Source organism: Danio aesculapii, chromosome 22 (genome assembly GCF_903798145.1).
Source record: "Danio aesculapii chromosome 22, fDanAes4.1, whole genome shotgun sequence".
In the NCBI taxonomy this organism is placed as follows: Eukaryota; Metazoa; Chordata; class Actinopteri; order Cypriniformes; family Danionidae; genus Danio; species Danio aesculapii.
The window spans coordinates 27,295,962-27,313,301 of NC_079456.1; the positions used below are offsets into that span (position 1 = coordinate 27,295,962).

A 17,340-nucleotide genomic window follows, 5' to 3' on the forward strand; every position below is an offset into this window, starting at 1 on the left:
CTTCAGACATTGACATCACTTTGTAACAACATATACAGCTCTGCAAGCTGGAGAAATATTAAAGTTTGTAAGTAGACATGTCTTTATATCTATATATATTTAAGAAACATGTTATAATGTAATAAATCAAAGGTAACTTGATTGAAATTAATGTGCTCTAATTTGTGCTATTTTCTCGACAACTCAAAGGTTTGAAAGTCAAAGCATGGACTTCAGGCTATTATTGCTGATCCTGCTTCTACACATTTCAGGTAAGATTATTTTGTTGATGAATTTGACATATTTTAAAGCTGACAGAGTGTTGCTTCACTGATTTTTAGTGACTTGGTTTGTCATGAGGTCTTTCTTTGGTCCACATTTGTAGTTTCTTCTTTGTTTTATCAGGCTCTCTAACATTAGACCGACTCTCTGTGACTTGTGAAAACATTTGTGCTCTGAGGGAAACCAGTGTGCAGTTGAAGTGCGCCTATGACAGCATCCCAATTAAATCTGTGTTCTGGTTCAGCTGGAAACAAAGTCCAAACTGGAGGAAAAACAATGAACCTGAAGATTTAGATTTAGATTCTGATTACTCGGGACGAGTAAAGCAGATTTTCAAACATGACTGTTCGACTCTCTTAATATCAGATGTGACTGAGCGAGACTCTGGAGAATATCAGCTCATGTTCATCATGAAGGATGGAGTTAAATGTCTCTCTTCAGTCGCTGTCAGTCTAACAGTAACAGGTAAAACTCAGTCTAGATTCTGGGCTTTTTAGCTGATTTTTCATATTGTTCTTACTAATTTTACTGTAATTTAGATTTGCAGGTAAAGATGAGTCCTGCATCTACAGACACTAGAGGTCCGGCAGTAAATCTGACCTGTGATACTTCATGTGATTTGACATTTAAGCCAAAAGATTACTTCTGGAAAAAAAATGGACAATATATAAAAGATCTTCATGCTAGAAACATCACTGTGGCTTCAACAGAAATGGATGGCAGTTACTCCTGTTTTCTAACACAAGACCTTAAAAATTCCTCCTCTCCTGTGTGTAAGTATGAAGCAGTTCAGCTTGCTTTGCTTTGGTTTTGCTTGACTTTTTAGAAATTGACTTTTTTTAGAAATCTTTTTACAATACAAAATAGTTTTTTAGTTCGTTATTTCCAATGGAGGCAGGCAGTTTTCACCTAGTTGAAAACATCTCAACTTTTCAGAATGCCAGAAGTGCACATCGCGAGTCACGTGACAAGAACTGATCATCTTCATACTTTGTATGGAATAAGCACATTTCGGTAGACTAATCACACCCAAACTCTGCAGTGCTTTTTCATCTTCTCTAAAAATAAAACTTGTATCAGAGCTGCAGCAATGTTTTGTTAGTTTGTCATCCTCTAAGAAACTGGTTGATGGTCATCTAGCAACGACAAATAAAGGAGTGCGAGCACAAAGCGTGTAGAAAGCGGTAAAGGAAGCGATCCACTCACACTTTCAACTAGCTTTTACAGGCGATATGTGAACAGCCCCTTATACCACTTATGCGGGTGTTATTATCACTAGTTGTGGCGACTCTACTACCATGACTTCCTGAGAAGCATTTTCATTCCAGGTCATCCCATCCTCTTGTTGGATCTGCTGCTCAGCTACTAACAACAAGAGCATCTGGAACTCTTCTACCAACCACAATGCTACCATTTCAGGTGTCTTTTCTTGCTGTGGTAAAAAAATCACCCATAGTGGTACTAAAAAAAAATAACCAGTTACCGAATGCAATAGAAAAAGCTCCAACTGCTAGCCATTCCCTGCAGTAAAAACCCTTTAAGGTCAGATCACACAATTTCTATTATCAGTTACAAATGTCACTATGTCAGTGTAACGTGAATTGACACTGGATAAGAGAGTACAGATCCAAATGCAGGTTTATTAAGAGAAGTCAGGCAAGCAACAGTCATCACAGGTGCAAACAGATGTATACAGGCAAATCCAGAGTCGTGGTCAAATATCAGGCAAGAGTTCAGAAGGCAGGCAGCAGACAATGTAAGTAAACAAAACAAGGCACAGGATCAAAGACAAGGCAAGACAAGGAAACCGCATTGTAATGTTCACCATACAGTTTAACAGACTCAGCACTGAAATGTGTATGTGTGCTGTATAAATAGTCCTATGAATCAGTCCATGAGTAGTTTCAGCTGTGTCTGTCTGCAATCATTGAGATCTAGGCCAGGTGTGTGAGTGGTGCATGACTGGTTCTTGTAGTCCATTTAATGGCAGATTTGTAGTTCTATGAAATACAGTGCAATACATCTGCACAGGCTGGATCGCTGGTCAACGTGACACAGACTGCAATTTTTTTTTCTTGATAAGATCTTGACTTGTCATGGGTAACAAATGTGCCAGACTACATGTTTCTTCTGGTCTGGGCGTGTTTGCGATTGCTTGCTCTTGCGCATCTGGTGTTCGTCTGTCTGCAGTGTGGTGTTTCATTCCCAGCATCTCAGTGTAGTTGGTTTCGGTTGTGGTCGGCGCTGGGATGAAACATGTATACTGCATGTGTGAGTGCACGGTGAGTGTTTTCATTCATTGTGTACTCGTGTCTTGCGTTCAGTCCTCTGTTGGTGTTGTGTTTAGCACGGTCAAGTGTTGTCATGAACATGCGGTTAATGAGTTATCTCATTGGCTGCGTGTTCTAGGGGCTGTTTCATAAAAGTGGTTAAGAAAAGCGGGGATTAAAGTCAAAAACCTGACTTCAGTGAGCCGAACTAAAGATCAACTCTTAAATTGGTTCCATAACAGCAAGTTGAAAATCATTTGATCTAACTAATCTGAGTTCAGTTTATATAATCTATATAACTGCTCGTGCATGCTACTGTCGGGAAACCCTGAAGGTCGAGCATAGATGCGTTGGCCATGTTGTGTGCTACCATGGCAACTTCGAGAAATGAAAGAGCTCAGAGATGAGACACAGATGTTCACAGTGAGTAAGCCATGTTGGTTTTAAACATATAATAACTTAAACATATTTATCAAAAACTACAGCTTGCTACAAAGCAAGTGAGAAGCAGACATGACATTGCAGATCGTCTCAATTAAAAAATAGACCATTATCTATTACTTTTAACGTTAAATTAAATATTTGTCGCAATACATTGAAATCGTACTTGACTGTGAGTGTGTGTGAGAGAGAGCTTGAGAGAATGCACGCTTACTGCCAATTGTTGCTTGCAAGGAAAAGTTTTAATGTATTGCAGGCTCACTGTAACATATAAAATGTGCTTAACTTCAGCACATTAAGTTTAACTTAATGCACAAGTGGTAAGATTTTTTAATTTGCTACCGAAACCGCTGTAGAATGCTGCTTTCCCTTTGACATGTGTGTTTCCTGGCCCTGTGGGAAAAAATCTTCACAGTAAAGTGAGGCTACTGCTCGGCCTAAACCTTGGAACTAATCTAACAACAAATAAACTGAAGATCTCAGTCCAAAAATTAGTACACCCAAATTAATATGTTGTGGTAAAATAAGTAAAATTTTAATAACCAGGAAAAATAAATCAACATAAACATTAAAAAAATTAGTTGAAATGTTGTAGTTTGTATGTTTTGTTTGCAATAACTTATTTTAATTTAAATGTTTATATCAATCTATTTCTAAAAATGTTTGGTATATATATATTTACTATTAAGTGAATTAAATTTTTAATCTCAGTTAAGAGAAATAAAATTGCATCAAATTACAGCAGGCGAATGTTAACATTACTTTGATTAAGCTTGAATTTGACGTAGCCTGAGAGTTAACCTGCCCCGGACCAGGCTAGTTTCCCAGCATAAGTTGCCAGAGTAACTGAGTTCGAACTATTGCAAATTTGATTTATGAAACAGAATCTGCCATTAATAAAACTGACTTACCAAAATAAGCCTGGCTTAAGCTGCGGTCACACTGGGCTTTTCTCCCCATAGACTTCCATTCATACGCACGCGAATGCGTCAGACTGGAAACGCAAGGTCATGCGTCAAGTTTCGCAGGTTGCTGCGGTGCAAAGTTCCAGCTTGGTGAACTCTGACCTGCGAAATCGCATCACTTGACTGTGTGAGACCAATCGAGGATCAAAACAGGACCTCTCTGGACAGAAATATAAAATATGGAGCAATCACTCATTTTTTTAAATGTCTAATCATTTTGTTTAATCTCGCCCCTTTTCGCAGCGCAGCACGACAGAATTTCGCACGCACAAACTCTAGTGTGAATGCAGCTTTATTCTCTAAATTGCTTGTGGTGTTTGTGTGTCATGTGCTCTCCCGTCTATTGACTAGTCCCACCCTACTTATTAACCCATTATTAGTTTATTATGTTCACCTGTTTGTGTGTTAATTATTTCTGCTTATATTTTCCTCATGTCTACTGTTCTGTGCCAGTTTGACGTCGTATGTTGCCTTGTTCTGATGTGTTCCAGTCCTGATCCCTACCAGCCTGCCCGGTCTAGTTTGTTTTGTTTGTTTATTTGTTTTGTTAATGTTTTCCTTCTTGAGATAGTTTGTTTTGCTATTTATTTTTTTTACTATTAATAAATACCCATTTACCCTGCACTTGAGTCCTTGCTCCTTTTCCCCTACACCAACTGTGACATACAGACTAGAAAAACTTTGGATTTTATTTGCAACTGCTCTGAGCGAATCGTATTGACTGGATTGTTTTCTTCAAAGTTAAATTAAAGAAGAAAGCCTTCTGCCATCTACAGCTAAATTCTCATGATGAGCAATTATATTGGTGTGAACAGGCCTTATTGTGAGTTCTACAGCAGTAATCTGTGACTTTCAGGTGTTTCCAAGAGTGGCTGCTGGGATGTGTCTTACACCTCTAGAAGAGTCTGTGCTTTGGTAAACTCAACAGTAGACATTTCCTGCACATACTCACATCCCTCTGATTATACTGTGAAGAAAACATTCTGGCATTACAGTCAGACTGGAAACTTCATGGGAGATCTGCTTGAGGAGCATCAGTTTGCTGGTCGTGTGGAGTTTGTGGAGAACAAACTGAGAATCAAAGAGCTTAAGATCAGTGACTCTGGAGAATATCAGTTCAAGATCATCACTGACAAAACAGGAGGAACATACTCTGGTTCACCTGGAGTCATTCTTACAGTTACAGGTACAAGGACAGTTTTATATTACTTGTGGTGACAAACTATTGACTTTTCTTCTTTTTTTTTTTTCAGATACAGAGGTAATAAGCAGACCAGACACTGTATCAGAGGGAGAAAAGGTGATATTAAGCTGTTCAACTAAATGCACTCTGAGTAGCAAACACACTTACATCTGGTACAAGAATGGACAGCAGGTAACAGATGGTTTCACTAAAGATAACAAGCTGTATCTGGACTCAGTCAGCAGTGAAGAGCTTCAAGAGTTCTCCTGTGCTGTAGGAGGTAAAATATCATCCATATATCATACATGCACATTACAGGGTTTTCTCTTATAGTCATGATTGTCTTCTTTGTGCTGTGCAGAAGCAGTGGACAGCACAGCGGTCAGCCATTATACAGTGACTCTGCTGGTGTTTGTACCTCAGTTTCTCATACTAGCAGCTGTGTGGATGTGGTGAGTGAAATATTCAGTAAAAGTCACATTTATACAGTGAACATACATAAATTCATTGGGTTTGTAAGACTGTGAAATCTGATTCAACAGGTTTTTCATCAGAGCACATCTCATCTCAAAAACTGAAAACAAAGATGAAGTTGAGAAATCAAGTATATAAAGAATGTAAAGTAAAATTCCATAATAGTGAAAAAAAACAACAACAACAGTGAAACAGTGTAAATATGTCTATATCTGTAACTTTTGTCTCAGAAGCGGTTGTTCCTCCTCCCTAGATCTGCTCTCTGTCCACCTGAGCTGGTGAAAAGACATTGCGTTTCAGTTGTGACATCATCACATTTATGCTTTGATTTATTCATTCTACTAGTTCATTATTTAGTGACTTATAGGAAAGTTTATTTTTTTATGTCACCAAAAATAAAGATATTTTAATTTATTCCTCTTCTTGCCAAAAATAACATTAGCTGTTTATCCTAAGATTATGCAAGGAACTACATGTTTAAAGTGTAAACCTTTTTGTGTGTGTTTTTATTATTATTATTATTATCGTGTTGCTTTATTTCAGTATTAGTGAACACTTTCATATTTTATGTTTCTGTAGATTCAGAAGTGTAACTAATTGTAAGGCTTGAAGCTTACACTGCTATTGTGAACCAATAATTGAGAACAGAAAGCAGCTGAAGGATGGCGTGTTTAAATAAATTATTTATCTGACTTTATTATAATTAATCTGATAATCAAAAGTTGTTATCATCATTGATGAAGAGAATCAACAATTTTTAACCCTATTGGGTTCTGCCTACAAGTGACTCACTTAGAACCAAATAACAAAATAACCTTTAAAAATTACAAAATATTCAATGCATTTGGTAGAAATGTTCATAGACCTTCAGGAGGATCAGCTATAGTAGTTAGAAGGGATATAATTCACAGTTATGTAACATTGAATACCAACTTGCAAGCTGTTGCTGTACGCGTAACCCTCCACAAAGTTATTACCTTATGTTCCATTTATATCCCCCCTGATGTTAGTATAACCTTACAAGATATGGATAATCTACAACAGCAGACACCATCCCCAGCCATATTCATGGGAGACTAATGGGAGACTTCATGCTACAGGAACTCAAAGGGAAAAGTAATTGAGGACTTCATTTTAAAAAATGACCTGTGCATATTAAATGATGGATCATATACATACCTGCACCCAGGACATGGAACTTACACTGCCATTGATCTAACACTCTGTCATCCTTTAATAGCTCCAGATTTTTCATGGGATATCTGGAATGACCTAAGTGGAAGCGATCATTTTCCATTGATTATTACCTTATTAGGTACTCAAAGACAAAGAACCCCAAGATGGAACCTTAACAAAGCAAACTGGTGCAGTTTTGAAATACAATGCAGTGAGAAATACAGAGAAATGGATCAAGTAAACCATAATTCATTAGAAGTTTTTACAAATAAACTGATTGAAATTGCAGAAGAAACCATTCCAAAAAGACCATCAAAGAACAGAAAAAGGCAGAAAGAATATTTAGCAAACATCCTACGAATGAAAACCTCATTAAATTGAAAATATTTAGATCAAAAGCAAGAAGGACTATTAATGAAACCAAGAAACAGAGCTGGAAACAATATACATCAAATTTAACATCACAGACACCAACTAAGAAAATCTGGGATATGATCCGAAAAATGATGAACAAAGAAGGTGGATCACTAATATGTCACATAAATAGTGGTAGCACCCAACTAACTACCGAACAAGAAATTGTCAACAACCTTGCAAAAACCTTTGAAAGAAACATCCATAGAAAATTGTCTTCCTCAATTCCAAAGAATACAAAGGCAACAAGAACAAAACCAGATTGACTTTTCCTCTGATAATGCTGAAATATACAACAAATCCTTTACAATGAAAGAACTACAAAAAGCTTTGTAAAATTCAAAAGACACTGCAGTCGGTCCTGATAAAAATCCATTATCAGTTTTTAAAGCCCTTATACCCTATGATGTGTTGTACCTCCTTTTAAATATTTTTAACCATATATGGACATCTGGAAAGGTACCATCTTGTTGGAAAGAATCTTTAATCATACCTATACCTAAACCAGGTAAAGACCACTCAGGTGTCAATAATTACCGCCCTAAAGCTCTTACCAGCTGTCTGTATAAAACAATGGAAAGAATGATAAATGATCGACTTGTATGGTCACTGGAGAAGGACCAAAATATTAGTAATTATCAGTGTGGATTCAGAAGAGGAAGAAGCACAATAGATCATCTTGTACGACTAGAATCCTATGTGCAAAATGGTTTTATTAAAAAAGAACACACTGTAGCAATATTCTTTGACTTGGAAAAAGCCTATGACACTGCTTGGAGATATGGCATTTTAAAAGACTTGTATGAAATAGGTTTTAGAGGACATCTACCTGTTTTTATCTTAAATTTTTTAACAAACGAATTGAACTGGCAGATGAAACTGCAAAACAGGCTATCTCCTTAAATGTGACCGAATGTTTAATTCCTCCTGAGGACTTGAAACCCACCATCAATTTGTACATAAACGAAACATGGCAAAGAGAATGGGACAACTGCATCAACAACAAATTATATATTATATATAATATATATAAATTATATATTAACCCGAAAATAAATGAAAGACATGTAGCAAATTATAATTTTGAGACCAGTGTAAGAGGCTAAATTATTATATGTGTTTGTTTATATGACAAAACATGTATTTTTGACTCAAGAAGGTCCATACTGACTCCAAAGGCAGATACTGATAAGATCAGGGCCTGGTATGTGGACTTTGGGGGTTTTACGATGTGGTCACATGTTGATTGGTCAGTTTGAATGTCTCAGCATTTGGGCTTTAGTCACATGGTCAAGAAAGATACAGAATAGGTGGTAAAACGCTGCTCTGTCTCTTTTCTTTTCCTGGCCTGTCTTTCCTGGTCTGCTTTCCTCCTCTGGTCCTCTCCACCTCTGAATCTTCTCTGACTCTACTGCAGTCAGGCTAACTTCTGGGCCTGCTCTCTTTGTCTCTCTCTCCCTCCCCCTGTGTCTCTCCTACCTCTGGTAACTTTAATTTTACATTTAAGCTGGGTACAATTTATATCATATGTTTATCATTTCATATTTGATCATTTTATACAGTTATTTTGTAACTAATTCAGTTGTAACCATAGAGAATTATTGTCATTAAATCATCTCATTTTCAAGTATTTGTGAGTTACTTTTGATTTAACATCAACACAACTGTTCCATATTGCAATACAATACAATCACATAATATCAACGCTCTCCCACATTTATAGCTATTAATACTGCCCATTCGGCAGAACTACAGTTCGAACCGCTGTGGTTTTAAAACCTAATCCTACACCAGGCATGATCAGATGGTCTATACCAGATGTCGAATTGGACATTCTATGTTGACACATTCATATTTATTAAATAATGAAGAATCACCTAAATGTAATAACACCCAGATTGCTCTTATCATCAAACATATTTTGTTGGAATGTAGAAGTTTAAATTCCTTTAGACAAATTTTTATAAGGAGAGTACTTTGATGGACATTTTTACCACCAGGAAGAGTTTTACATTTTTTATCAAATAAAGAACTGAAAAAATCATATTTAACTTTGAATACATTTTTTTGTGAATTTTATCTATTTATATTTTATATATTTGTCTAAGTAACTTTTTTAGTATAATACGAATTAGTTTTTATCATGTAATATTTTAATGTATATCCATTTGGCCACTAAATAGCCATAAGTTGCTGATGTGGCAATAAATATGTAATAAATAAATTGATGAAGAGAATCTCAGGCTGGCAAAGTTGTTTATTACATTTCATGTTTAAATATACAGACAGTAGAATGAAACAAACTAACATACTGTATAGACAAACTTAGCTGTAACATATAAACCACTCTGTAACAAAGACAGTGAAACTGCCTTTGTTAGCAGATGGGGCTACACACCGGTGTGCGGAAGATGCAGAGTTAAAGCCGTTCTCCCAGATCAACAGTTACCATTCCTTATTGTACTCTGAGCAAATCATTGTCAAACGTGAGTGAAAACCAATCCCAAAAAACAGCTAAACATAAAAGCTAAGTTGAGGAGACAAAGTGAGGGAGAAGAACATTAACATACTCTCCTCAGGCCATGACTCAACAATAGGAAATAGATTGTATATAGAAAGACATCAATGTTTCTGTTGATTTCATCACTACAACACTTAAATCATAAACTGTCAAATGACATCAAACATGACAAATTTATATGAAAGAAGATCACAAGCAGATTAATTGTGTGTGGTGAAAACAGGCCCTTGATTGGCTAATTGGGAGGACCGGGAGAATTCCCGGTGGGCCGGTCTGTTTTTTGGCTACGAGGGCCAGTGTCTCTAACTGCTTGCACTCTCAGCAGTCACACTTTTTTTCATTTATTTATTTGTTTGACCATAGCCTCACTCTTTTTATTCATTTTTTTGCAGCCCCGTGAGCAAAATGCAGTCTGCAGGTTAATGACGTAACTATCATTTGACCCAAACAGCGGCATCTTAGTGAAAATAAGAATTCGAATAATTAATAATAATGAATATTACACCTGCTCAGTGAAAATCAGATGATTCACTACATTAATAAATCTGACATAACTTGATCAGAAATCTAAAAGGGGGAGAAAAAAGATTAAGTCATCAATAGAAAGTAATACAGTGGTTCAGAGTCTTGCAGATAACGGTGCAATACTTATTTTTTATTCCAAACGCACCAGCGTAACAGTGCTTTTGTCGTGCAGTGGAATTTTTTATTTTTTTATTTTTAGTGTCAAGACATATAATAATGTTTGGGTTACTAATGTAGATGTATATATTTATTTTTTGTGTGACAACCGTTACAAAGGACTGGATATCTCTAAAGAATTTTGCACAGAATATATATTCAGATATTGCAGGAAAGGACATTATGTTTTAAAGAATAGTGCTGGCGATTTAGCTACCCTTTAATGTTCTCATATGTATGAAAAACATTTGAAGTTCTAAAGCAGCTGTTTCCTTGAAAAAGACGTCAAAGTGTCATTGGAAACTGAATAGGAAATTACATTATTTTAATATAGTCAGTCATGAACTGAGGTGGGCCGGTCTAAGGCTTGAAACTCCAGGGCTGAAAAGGAGTCCCACTCCAGCCCTGCGTGAAAAGCACATGGTTACTTCAAGCAAATGGCAGAGATGTGTACTGGAGATATAAGAAACTCTGCCACGCCAGGAGGACCCATCATGTGCTTGGAATGTCTCAGTAGTGCTTCAATAGCATAGGAGAAGTAGTATATAACATTTTCTCAGCTTACACTAATGTATCAATATAAGATCTGTTCACATTAAAAACAGAAACTGTAACTATATTGATGACAGCAGTGTTTGTGATAATAATGGCTTTATCTATTCATATACTGGATGTATCTGTTCTTGCTCTGTCACCTTCCCTAATTTGGTATTATAGGGCTGAAAATCATTAAAGATATTTGTTTTGATTGCAAATCATGTTTATTGTAAAACCATTAAGGGTATAAACATACACACACTACACACACAAACAACTTGGTGCATTTTATGTTGAGCAAGGAGATAAAAACAAACCATTTTATTGTTATCATCTAAATAAACACTATGTATTCAAATGTTTAAAAATTCAATACTGCAGCAACACATTGCAGTTTATGATGCTCAATTTGTAAGTGTAGGAGACTTTAAGTGGTTATAATGTAATATGCAATAGCAAAATCAGAATATTGATACTGCCCTTCTAATAAGATCTATTGATGTGTGTAGGTGCCTACACTCCTTCACTTAAGTCTGTAATGTTAAACATACAACATGATTAAAAAATCTGCATGTTTTTTGTGGTGGATTTTTTTTGAAAATGCCAAAAATAAGTTGACTATGACATCTAAAATGATCAAAAACATTGCAACATCATTAGTCTACAGACATTGCGCTAGTTTTGTCAGCACAAAGGAAATTGTGGCATAAATCGTATGTGTCATGCTGCACATATTTTGAGGAGGAAACAACTGCGTTTTGGTCTTTTGTAGCCTGGGGCTACTCAACTTATACTAAACGCTGTTAAATGCTTGATTTTGATTGGCTGATGAACACTGTAAGGATGAGCTATTAATTTCAGACAAACAGACAGTTAGTTTCAAACAGATCTTGACCTCATTACAGTTCCGTATCAATGTGCTGAATAATTTGTCAGCAACAGTCAAAAATCTAATTAAAAAAATAAACAACTAGGCTAAAATGTGTAAGGTGAGATGTGTTAGATTGTCCTACTCAACTCACTCATTAGCCTTCAGCTTAGTCCCTGATTTATCAGTGGTTGCCACTGAGGAATGAACTGGCAGATGCCCTTCCAACTCAGCACTAGGAAACTCTAGATTATTAAAGGATAAAAAACTGATGAATGTCTTTGAATACCAGCCTGATCTCACAAGGAAACATAACTATTTTATGTTTTGTCAGTTTAGTGGCTAATTCCTTTGATTTCGTATCAGTTCAGCCGTATGAAAATGTATGATTTTAAAAATTAGGTGTGGCACCCAAGCCTGCCCCTAAACCCTACCGTCATTGGGGGATAAGCAAATTGTACTAAGTTGTATGAATGAGATCGCACAAATTCATATGAATTAGCCAATATATAAAAATGTATGAATTGCTGTGAGATTGTGTTGGAAATACAGGATCTGAACAGTGTTTTAGCTATTATAAAAGTGGAATAATAGATTGCAGTTCATTTAATTTGACAAATAATGCACACATGAAGTGTATATTGAGAAAAGGATGTAAAGAATCAATTATTCGTTACTTATCTTAACATAATTTTAAAAAGCTATGTAATATATTAATGTATGTATTATATATTTTTTGCATATTAACATTCATAAACAATAATAATGTGTTTTTTTTTTTAGCTATAACGGAAATGGTGTTCACAGATCCCTATAAAGTGTGCTATAAAAAATTATTATTATTTCTATTGACAAAGTAATAAAGTACAGCTTGTTTAACTTCAGGCTGTTGCAGGTTTGTGATGTGAGTCCCCCAAAACATAAAATGTACAAATTTAGAGTAAGGAAATCCACTGACCTGAAGCCAGAAGAATTAAAGTGTAATAAGATCTTTAAAAACAGATCCGCTCATGCAGGCGGTTAGTTAACTGCAGTTGCTCAACAAGTACCCAAAATTACAGAACTAGGAAGGAAGTAAGATCATCTGATTGCTTGGATCTTCAGACATTGACATCACTTTAACAACACTTACAGCTCTGCAAGCTGGAGAAATCTTACAGTTTGTAAGTAGACATGTCTTTATATCTATATATATTTAAGAAACGTGTTATAATGTGATAAATCAAAGGTAACTTGAATGAAATGAATGTGCTCTTATTTGGGTTATTTTCTTGACAAGTCAAAGGTTTGAAAGTCAAAGCATGGGCTTCAGACTATTGTCGCTGATCCTGCTTTTACACATTTCAGGTAAAATTATTTTGTTGATGAATTTGACATATTTTAAAGCTGACAGAGTGTTGCTTCATTTTTTTTAGTGTCTTGGTTTGTCATGAGGTCTTTCATTTTTAGTTTCTTCTTTGTTTTATCAGGCTCTCTAACATTAGACCGACTCTCTGTGACTTGTGAAAACATTTGTGCTCTGAGGGAAACCAGTGTGCAGTTGAAGTGCTCCTATGAAGGCATCCCAATTAAATCTGTTTTCTGGTTCAGCCGGAAACAAAGTCCAAACTGGAGGAAAAACAATGAACCTGAAGATTTAGATTTAGATTCTGATTACTTGGGACGATTAAAGCAGAGCTATAACAATGACTGTTCGACTCTCCTAATATCAGATGTGAGTGAGCGAGACTCTGGAGAATATCAGCTCATGTTCATCATGAAGGATGGAGTTAAACGTCTCTCTTCAGTCGCTGTCAGTCTAACAGTAACAGGTAAAACTCAGTATAGATTCTGGGCTTTTTAGCTGATTTTTCATATTGTTCTTACAAATTTTACTGTAATTTAGATTTGCAGGTAAAGATGAGTCCTGCATCTACAGACACTAGAGGTCAGGCAGTAAATCTGACCTGTGATACTTCATGTGATTTGACATTCAAGCCTAAAAACTACTTCTGGAAAAAAAATGGACAATATATAAAAGATCTTCATGCTAGAAACATCACTGTGGCTTCAACAGAAATGGATGGCAGTTACTCTTGTTTTCTAACTGTAGACCTTAAAAATTCCTCCTCTTCTGTGTGTAAGTATGATGCAGTTCAGCTTGCTTTGCTTTGGTTTTGCTCGACTCTGTTTGCATTTTCATTGAAGTTTAATAAAAAGTTAAGTAAAATAAAAAAATAATAATAATAAAAGGCGCGACACTATAACCTCGCAAGAAGGCTGCTTGTCTAAGTGCCGGCTGGGTCAGTTGGCATTCGATGTGGAGTTTACATGTTCTCCCGGTTTTCGCATGAGTTTCCACCGGATGCTCCTCTTTCACCCACAGTCCAAAGACATGCAGTACAGGTAAATTGGGTAAGCTAAATTGGTCGTAGTGTATATGAGAATGTGAGTGTATATGGGTGTTTCGCAGTAAGGGGTTGTGGCTGGAAGGGCATCTGCTGTGTAAAACATATGCTGGAATAGTTGCTGGTTTATTCCATTGTGGCAACCCCTGATAATGAAGGAACTAAGCCGAAGGAAAATTAATGAATTAAAAAAAAGTTAAGTTTTTTAGTTTACATATTACACTTTTTGCTCATGCAAGTTCGTTACTTGCAATGGAGGCACGCTGCTTTTACTGTACATAGTTGAAAAGATCTCAACTTTTTAGAATGCCGCAAGCGCACCGCAGGTCACGTGACAAGAACTGACCGATTAGCTTCATACTTTGTATGGAATATACAAATTTCGGTAGACTAATCGCACCCAAACACTGCAGTGCTTGCTCTTCTCAATAAATAAACTTGTATCTGAGCTGCAGCAATGTTTTGTTAGTTTGTAATGCACGCACATCATCTCAATTGGCAAGGTCCAAAAGTGTGGTCATTGGGACAGACTAGATTTTTTTTTTGCATCTGCTCTGAACGAATCGTATTGACTGGATTGTATTCTTCAAAGTGTGATTTATTGAAGAAGAACGCCATCTGCCTCTGAGTTAGAATTCTCATGTTGATTAATCATATTGGTGTGAACAGGCCTTATTGTGAGTTCTGTAGCAGTAATCTGTGACTCTTTCAGGTGTTTCTAAGAGTGTCTGCTGGAATGTGTCTTACACCTCTAGAAGAGTCTGTGCCTTTGTCAACTCAACAGTAGACATTTCCTGCACATACTCTCATCCCTCTGATTATACTGTGATGAAAACATTCTGGCATTACAGTCAGACTGGAGACTTCAGGGATCTGCGTGAGGAGCATCAGTTTGCTGGTCGTGTGGAGTTTGTGGAGAACAAACTGAGAATCAAAGAGCTCACGATCAACGACTCTGGAGAATATCAGTTCAGGATCATCACCGACAAAACAGGAGGAGCATTCTCTGGTTCACCTGGAGTCATTCTTACTGTTACAGGTACAATGATGGTATTATCACACTACTTGTGATGACAAACTATTGACTGTGTTTTTTTTTTTTTTCAGATACAGAGGTGATAAGCAGCCCAGACACTGTATCAGAGGGAGAAAAGGTGATATTAAGCTGTTCAACTAAATGCACTCTGAGCAACAAACACACTTACATCTGGTACAAGAACGGACGGCAGGTAACAGATGGATTAATTAAAGACAATAAGCTGTACCTGGACTCAGTCAGCGACGAAGAGCTGCAAGAGTTCTCCTGTGCTGTAGGAGGTAAAACATCTCTGTCACACTAGGCTTCAAGGGGAAGAGTGTATGTTTTTTAGCGAACACATTTTATATTTAATTTTTAAACTTAATAGCCATTTTCCTTACACCTTTTCTAAAATTGTCATATGCTAGAAATGCGAGGTGAACACAGTTCTACAGCTCTACAGAACACCTTGATCGTACTCTGTGTCTTTCTGATTCTTCCTCTCATTGGAGTCCTGTATTACAGGTAAAAAAACAACAGCATTTTTTATTAAAAAACAAAATGTATGCTCATTTGAGGTGTTTCTAGATTTGTGCAAAAAAGGGTTAATGCAAATAAAGCGAGATGGAAACACATTTGCAGAATTAACTCTGAATTAACAAATATAACACCCACATTCCTGTTGGAAAATATATGCTTCCTGTTAGAATGGAAACCCTGTAGGTGCTAAATAATCCAACTTTTGTTTCCTCTTATCATTGTGTCTTTGCAGTTTTATCAATACCTCTATGTTTCTCTTTTTTGCTTTACCACAAATGTGTGGGCCAAGTTGCTGAGTTTTCAGAAAGCCATTGCTGTGGTTTTGGAACGAGCTATTTTTGCAGCATAATTTTAGTAGTTGGTCTGATTGGATAAGGAGGACTTTCAAGTTTCAAATGTGGTTATTTTCACAACAAACTCTTTCAATAAATTTGAGTTCCTAATATATGTATATTTCTTGTATTATGCAGTTTAAGCAAGAGAAGAAAAAACAAGTCATCTGAACAACATGAGCACACAAAAGAGGCTGTACAGGTAAGAGGAAATAACCAAACTGATTAACTTATATCACACATATGCTTCAATATCTTGTGTTCAGTCTCTGACATTTTGCCTTTTTTTCTGCCACAATTTAGTTGGATTTATCCCCAGTATACGAAACTGTTGCTCCTTTGTCTACGGTCAGCACACAGCAAGATCACAAAAAGGATCAGGACATTCATTACTCAAGTATACATTTCAAGAAATCAGACATTAAGAACACATCTGTGGTGACTACTGATGAAGTTCATTATGCTGCTGTGAAGTTTAGCTAATGATTCATTTAGACTCCCACCTCCACAAAAAGCTACTTCCCTCAACCTAAAAATTGCAGACCGACATTTTGTGACCCAGCTTTTTCTCTTGTCAAACATTTCAAATTTACATGCCCTTCCAGCTGAAACCCAGTACTGAGAAACACCCATACACTCTCACTCTCACACACACACATATACACATTCACAAAGACACGCATACACTATGGACAATTTAGCTTACCCAATTCACAGTCCAAAGACTGTTTGTCTTTTGTCTTTGTACTGTGGGGAAAACTCACGCCAACATGGGGAGAACACGCAAACTCCACACGGAACTGCCAACTGGCCCAGGCCACATACAGTCAGGTCCATAAATATTGGGACATCGTCACAATTCTAACATTTTTGGCACTATACACCACCACAATGGATTTGAAATGAAACGAACGAGATACAGAAGTTAAAGAAGCTTTAACTGCAGACTGTCAGCTTTAGATAGACGGTATTCACATTCAAATAAAGTAAACGGTGTAGGAATTGCAAAAGTTTGCATATGTGCCTCCCAGTTGTTAATGGACCAAAAGTAATTGGACAATTGGCTTCTAAGCTCTTCCATGGCCGGGTGTGTGTTATTTCCTCATTATCCATTACAATGTGCAGATAGAAGGTCCAGAGTTCATTTCAAGTGTGCTATTTGCTTTTGGAATCTGTTGCTATCAACTCTTTAAGATGAGATCCTAAGAGCTGTCACTATCAGTCAAGCAAGTCATCATTAGGCAAAAAAAAAAAAGCCCATGAGAGAGATAG

At 36.5% G+C, this 17,340-nt stretch overlaps 1 protein-coding gene across 3 annotated transcripts; it reads left to right on the forward strand.

Annotated features, from left to right (window-relative positions):
• On the forward strand, positions 1 to 16,646 carry LOC130215478 (sialoadhesin-like). 3 transcript variants are annotated; one of them, XM_056447284.1, is made up of 9 exons: positions 1 to 67; positions 190 to 251; positions 385 to 726; positions 801 to 1,034; positions 4,794 to 5,123; positions 5,191 to 5,400; positions 15,625 to 15,721; positions 16,207 to 16,270; positions 16,372 to 16,646. In XM_056447284.1, the coding sequence occupies exons 2-9, from the start codon at positions 206 to 208 to the stop codon at positions 16,549 to 16,551; spliced, it is 1,503 nt and encodes a 500-aa protein (XP_056303259.1). In that variant the 5' UTR covers positions 1 to 67; positions 190 to 205; the 3' UTR covers positions 16,552 to 16,646. The 3 variants fall into 3 exon arrangements, with proteins under 3 accessions (XP_056303259.1, XP_056303260.1, XP_056303261.1); XM_056447285.1 differs by lacking the exons at positions 15,625 to 15,721; positions 16,207 to 16,270; positions 16,372 to 16,646 and adding exons at positions 5,482 to 5,572; positions 5,663 to 5,895; XM_056447286.1 differs by lacking the exons at positions 1 to 67; positions 190 to 251; positions 385 to 726; ... (1 more) ...; positions 4,794 to 5,123; positions 5,191 to 5,400 and adding exons at positions 14,899 to 15,217; positions 15,286 to 15,495.
• Positions 16,647 to 17,340: the final 694 nt, after the last annotated feature.

Bases quoted from the DNA above. Each gene is read 5' to 3' on its own strand.
- LOC130215478 (XM_056447284.1), top strand. From the start codon at position 206: ATGGACTTCAGGCTATTATTGCTGATCCTGCTTCTACACATTTCAG. The intron at 252-384 runs GTAAGATTATTT...TTGTTTTATCAG, and splicing joins CCTGCTTCTACACATTTCAG to GCTCTCTAACATTAGACCGA. The intron at 5,401-15,624 runs GTAAAATATCAT...GTCATATGCTAG, and splicing joins GTTCTCCTGTGCTGTAGGAG to AAATGCGAGGTGAACACAGT.